At 58.0% G+C, this 6,284-nt stretch overlaps 1 protein-coding gene across 1 annotated transcript; it reads right to left on the reverse strand.

The window, feature by feature from the left end:
* Positions 1 to 1,559: 1,559 nt before the first annotated feature.
* LOC130266942 (pyridoxal phosphate homeostasis protein-like) lies at positions 1,560 to 6,284 on the reverse strand. The gene is made up of 8 exons (XM_056516201.1): positions 6,166 to 6,284; positions 5,511 to 5,618; positions 5,110 to 5,145; positions 4,502 to 4,577; positions 4,003 to 4,137; positions 3,734 to 3,876; positions 3,343 to 3,441; positions 1,560 to 3,070 (listed from the first exon to the last, which is right to left on the reverse strand). Exons 1-8 carry the CDS (start codon positions 6,259 to 6,261, stop codon positions 2,933 to 2,935), a joined length of 831 nt encoding a protein of 276 aa, XP_056372176.1. The 5' UTR covers positions 6,262 to 6,284; the 3' UTR covers positions 1,560 to 2,932.

Genomic DNA, 6,284 nt, shown 5'->3' on the forward strand with positions numbered 1-6,284 from the left:
TCCTGATGCCTCTGGCCCAGGAGACAAGGCAACCCGTTTGAAACTCCATCACCACAGTACTGCATGCCAAATCCCTGCATCCCTCCCTCCCACTCAAGGTAAAAAACCTCCTCAACTACTGCAGGAGTGGGGAAAGACAACAAGCACGAGACTCTCTCAATTCCTTTCACTGGGATCCAATAAAAACCTTGGCAGTGGCCGTCCTTCCTGCCGGAAAGCCGATATCCCAGAAATACACACACTTTCCACTTTGAAGGGCTGCAGCTCCTGGGCCGAGCTGCTCTGGGTGTCCCGGGCTCCCAGCTGACCCACAGCTCCTCATCTCGGCTGCTTTGGCACTGCTGCTTCCCCGAGGATGAGGATGACCCATTTCCCAGGAGATGGAGAAGAAGGAGCAGCAGCAAATCACCCTGTCCAGCATCATCAACGGGTTTATTCTTCTCAGAATTAGCCAAGTCTGCACATGGGTGTGCTCCAAGCCCCCAGGAAGTTTTTCACTGTGGAGCATGTGAAATGCTGAGCTCTGGGGGCTCAGCCTGGCAAGCCCCCACGCAAGGGACATGTGGAAACAAGGGCGACCTCAGGGGGCTGCTGGGACCACGCCTTTGCCCCAGAGGGGACGAGGCCCGCCCCACACTGGGAGTCACAAGGGCAGAGGAGTCCCTGAGTCTGCCGGACGCTTCCTCCAAGGCAAATATTGACAGGGGCAGCTCTGGGCAGCGCTGCCGCTCCCGGGGCTTTCCTGGATGGAAACCAAGGGGGGCCGAGGCTCTGTGTGCTTCATTAGAGGCCCGGGGAATCTTTCATCTGCGGCCCATTGGCTCCACTCCAGTGACCAGCAGTTCCCATCTGCCGGGTGACCTCTGCCGAGGCGGTGGGTGGTCTCTGCCCACGCCCCCGACAGGTGTCCGGTGTCACTGTCGCCGCCTCCCCGCACCCGCTCGGGCTCCAGGTGGGTGCCTTGGGGGTGCCCGTGGGCAGTGCCCTCGCTGCGGCCGCGGGGAGGCTCAGGCACGTGGGAAGCGTGGCAAAGCTTCTGCACCCAAGGAGAAAAGTCAGCTGGAAGCTCCACGGGTGGGAGAAGCAGCTGCAGAGGAAGGAGCAGCTCTTGCAGAGCTCGCTCCTCTCCAGAGCGTTGTCACAGCCCGGCTCGGGCTGGCCCAGCACCGCACCCAGGCTGGTCCTGGTGGCCACACGGGGCAACCCAGCGGGACACAGAGCTGTGCTGGGGCACCCCCGGGGCCAGCAGAACCAGGGATCTCCCCGTCACAGGGCTCCTGCACCTGAGCAGGTGAGCAAGGCGGGCACGCGGCGATTTTGGGAGCTCGCCCCGTGCCCGGCCCAGCAGCGCCACCCAGGGGCTCCTCCGGGCACAGCTCGCGACATCTCGGCAGCGACGTTCGGACCTTCCTGACCAAAATCCTGCTTCACTTTCTTTGCCAGCCCCTCTCAGCTGCCTTTACCGCCCTCCTCCCTCCGCCCCAGCTCCAACAGCGGCCCCAGGGTGGGGAAAACAGCTCCGAGGGCGGCTCAGGACATTTATTCACCACGCTGAAACATAAAAATAACATCTTTAATAGCTTTTGAGTTGGCACAGATGGCATTAGAACTCAGCACTGGTTATCACTAGACGATGAACCACACAGGGCGCAGCGTGGGGAGCCCCAGGGCGCCTCTAAACCACGGAGCTACAACAGGTTGGTGTTGGAGTTGAGTCTTTTCATTTACATTCAGCTTTTAGAGAGTGAAACCAACAGCAGGATTTAACCACACGCACACAGAGCGAAGCCTGGGGAGGATGTTCCTGCTGGCAGCCGAGCTCTCCTCCTCTTAGCAGACACAGAAGCCCAAAAATCAGCTCTAACACAGGGCAACACAGGAGCTTCTGCTCACACCTGAAGGAAAGTTACTGCAGTGACAGTCCCATTTCCCTCTTCCAAGAGCAGGAAAAGATGTTAAGACACAGTCTGAAAGCTGTCTCAGTGGCCAAATGATTTTTACAGGAACCCAGGATGCAGTGGGACAATAACACTTCCTTTTCTGAAGCATTTTCCCAAGGAAAGCTCCCTGCTGCCCTAAGCCAAGCACTGTTATCCTCACACAGGTGCAAAGGGGATGGCACAGGCACCAAACCATGAGGGATTCACCTTGGATAGCAGCAGCAAGCTGGTGGCAGAGCAGAGGCCTGGCAGAAAACCCCCATTCTGACCAAAAAAACAGCAGCAGGACTATTGGGCAGGATGAAAATAATTCCCAACAACAGAGGAGGGGAAAGGAAGGGGGAAAGCAATCCAGATCTGGGCAGCCATGGAGCCATGGGGAAAGTTAGTGTCAGCCTGAAAAGGACAAATTGAGCTGAGAAGACACTCCCACACTTGTGATGTGCAGCCAAAACATCAGAGCATGAACTCACAGTGGCAGCTGAGCTCCTCACAGTCCCCTGTGCCTGTCACTCACCCCTCTGCCATGGCCATGGCCTCTCCTGTGTCACAGCCCCATCCCAGCTCCTCTGTAACATCCCACATGCAAAACTTGTACTTGGGGAAACATTTAAAGGTTTCTGGCAAGATCATAACATTTTGGGTATTTAGTCCTCAGTGAAAACAAGCACCAGCACAGCTGCAGTGACATCCCCCTCGCTCAGCAGCAACTCCAGCCTGACAAACACTTGTTTGTCCAACCCAGTTGCCCAAAGTCTCTGTCCTTGATGACCCTGAGGAACCAAGACACCACAGCCACTTCCAGCCCTCAATTTCGTTGTCATTTGTTGGTTAGAAAGATTTCCAGTTTCTAGGGGTACTCTATAATCACAATGGTTGAGGCATTTCTGCCCCTGTTCCGAGGAATTCCCTCTCACCATCAGGGTGCCGACACGGAGGGAGGTAAAATGCATAGTGAGGTTTCTCCTCTGCTGAGGCCACTTGTTTTCCCTTTAGTGCCCCTGCACTGTCACAGCCTCTGTCTGGCCTTCACTTCCAGCAGGGGCCTTGCCCCCGATGGCTTTGTTGGAATAATCCCGCTCTCCAAAAATAGTGCTCCCAATCCTGACGTTTGTAGATCCAACTTCTATCTGGAAGGGACAGAGAGCAGGAGGTCAGGGCAGGGCTGCCACCACCCCATGGCCCAGCCCTGGCTCTCACAGGATGGTTCCCCACACACTCAGCACCCACAGCTGCACCCAGGGGCTGCTTTGATCCCAGGGATCTCCCCAGGGACCACGAGATTTGCACTGGGATCTCCATCCAAGGGGAAGCCTTAGAGGCCTGTTTGGGCGGCACCTGGGCTGCAATTTGGGGTGCAGGCACGTTTGTTCCCCCAGGGAAGGGGCAGGAACACACTTACTGCGTGCTGGAAGTCCGTGGACATGCCCATGCTCAGCTCCACCTTGTCCACAGGCAAGTTCAGCTTCTCACACACCTCCTGCCGCAGGGACAGCAGCACCTGCAGGGCACCAGGGACAGGAGAGGTCACATCTGGACACAGCCATGCCACCTGGACCAGGGCACAGCAACTGCTGCCCTGCCAAAATCCTGGCTGCAGCTTCAGAGGGTGAATGGGAGCAACACCCTGCAGAAAGAAGCCTCCCATCTGCACTGACACTGGTACTGAGGGCTCTGCACTACCCTGCACAAGGGTTCCTACACCCTGACAGCCTGGTTTGGACTAGTTTGACTGGCAGACAAAGTGTAACAGGAAACCAGCCCACAGTGACATTTTCTCCAAGAAATCTTACCTGGAAGTCAGGATTTGGCCCCTTACTGAGGTCGTGCCCGATGCTGCCGATGGTCATCAGCCCCACGAACTCCAGGCTGGGGCACTTGGTGATGACGTGCTCCACTGCAGCCGTGGTGTCCCCAGGGGAGAGCCCATGCTTGCCTGGAAAAGCACAGGGACATCTGTGCCAGCTCTGCCACAGAAACTTCCAGAGCACAAACCAGCCCAGCCCCCCCCAAGTTCCTGTCAAGCAGGACAAACATGCACATGTCACAGAGAGCCACTCACTGTCCTCCCCACTGGTGTTAACTTGCACCATGACCTTCAGCTTCTGGGATGATCCTTTCTTCTGCCATGAGCTGTTGACTCTGTCTGCCAGTTTCACAGAATCCACTGTCTCCAACATGAACAGGTTTGGGACAGCTGGGGAGAAAACAGAGGCTGAGGGAATTCTGTTGGCATGGGATTGTTTGTACCTACAACAGGCATTTGTGAGTTCATGGTTCTTGTTTTAGAGGATCATGGAATACCCTGAGCTGGAAAGGATCCCCAGGGATGACTGAGTCCAACTCCTGTCCCTGCAAATACCCCACCCTGGGCATTCCTGGGAGCAGTGCCCAAACCCTCCTGGAGCTCTGGCAGCCTCAGGGCAGTGAGCATTCCTGGGGAGCCTGGGCAGTGCCCAGCACCCTCTGGGGGAGAACATTTCCCTGAGATCCATCCTGAGCCTCCCTGACACATCTGAACACTGGGAGACATTGCCCACATAAAAGCAAGCAGGATTTACCAATCAGCTTGTTGACATTGCTCTTCTGCAGGTGGCCAATAAAATGCCACTTGATGTCTGGACAGGACGACAGAATCTGAAAGCAGAGGGAACACTCAGGTTGGAACAACAATTCCCTCTTCCCCCACACAGCACTTCAGTCTTAGTTTGCCCACAGCCAAATACCAGACACCCAATTTCTTTGTTTGGTGACCCTGAAAGACTCAGCCTGTGGTTGTGCTGAGGTTGAGCCTGGGGAGGGATGGGTTTGTGGCTGCAGGGAATGCTGTCCATGGGAACAGTGAAGGCAAAGCTCTTTTGCAACAGTCATAAAATGCTGTTTTCCCCAAACTGAGTGTTAACCTTTTTTTTCTCACAAGGACTGTGCTTCTCCTGAAGTGAACACAAAAGGCAAATCATGACTAAGGCAGATGTATTCCCAGACTCCTCTGGAGCCAGCAAGGCAGGAGGGGGAACGGGGCAGAGGCAGAGAGCCAAAAATAACCCACCATTTATCTGCAAAGATAAGGACACAACCAAATCCCTAACAAACCCCAGGACTTTGACTGAACAGCTCTTAGGACACAGCTATACATGGTAAGAAAATGTGAAAGGAACTGAGTGCTTACTCTGGAGTCTGATGCCTTTTCCAGCAGCTCCTGAACCTGGGAGAATGAAGGAGAATTTTGTTAAACCCACAGCAGGGAGAGGATTGGTGTACATGGGATGTGTGTTCTTGGGGCCAACCTGAGCTTCAAAAACACGATGGGAGTGATGCTGTCACTCACAGAGCCCCAAACTGGGCTGGCCCAAGCCTCCAGGAGGAATTCCCTTGTGGAAAGGGCTGTTAAACATTGGAAGGGGCTGCGCAGGAGTGCCCATCCCTGGAGGTGTCCAAGGAAGGACTCAGGGTGTGGCACCCAGTGCTCTGGGCTGGTGACAGGGTGGGGATCGGGCACAGCTTGGACTCGATGACCTTGGAGGCCTTTTCCACTGGAATGAGTCTGGGATTCTGTGCCCCCCGACTCACGTAGTTCTCCCCGAAGCTGCGCTGCCCGTGGCTGTACGCCTCCATCACCATCTCGGCCGGCTTGGTCTTGCTGACGGCCACGAGCCGCGGCTGCACGGCCGGGAGCCCCTGCGGGAGCAGCGGAGTGAGCGGGGGAGCCCGGCCCCCGCCCCGGGTACCACCAGCACCGGGCACCCCCAGTCCCAGCTCCAGGTACCCCCAGCTCCGGGCACCCCCAGCTCCGGGCACCCCCAGTCCCAGCACCCCAAGTTCCAGCCCCGGGCACCCCCAGCCCTGGGTAACCTCAATTCTGGGTACCTCCAGCCCCGGGTACCCCCAATTCTGGGTACCCCCAGCCCCGGGCACGCCCAGTTCAGGGCACCCCCAGCCCCGGGCACCCGGGGCCTGGCCCTGGCCGGCTCCTGCACGAGTCACGACTGTCGCGACAGTGGCTCCTGGGGGTTCCGGCAGCCAGACCCGTGCTGTGCCCGTCCCGGGGCACTGCGGCTCCGTGCCCGCGCTGCCCACCGACCCGTGCCCACCTGTCCCCGCGGTCACCGCTGCCCTGTCCCCACGGCGCGGGCCCGTGCCCATGGTGACGGAGGCCTGTCGCCGTGGCAGCCACTCCGCCCCGCGGGTCCTGTCGGTTTGCCCGTGTTCCCCCGTGTCCCCTCACCTGCGGCCGCCGCGCCGCCGCCTGCTGCAGCTGCTCGGTGACGGCGCGCAGCGCCGGGCCCAGCCCGTCCCCGGCGGCCATGCCCGCTCTCCACATCCCCCCGCCCGCCGCCACTTCCG

Source organism: Oenanthe melanoleuca, unplaced genomic scaffold, assembly GCF_029582105.1.
Source record: "Oenanthe melanoleuca isolate GR-GAL-2019-014 unplaced genomic scaffold, OMel1.0 S353, whole genome shotgun sequence".
Taxonomy (NCBI): Eukaryota; Metazoa; Chordata; class Aves; order Passeriformes; family Muscicapidae; genus Oenanthe; species Oenanthe melanoleuca.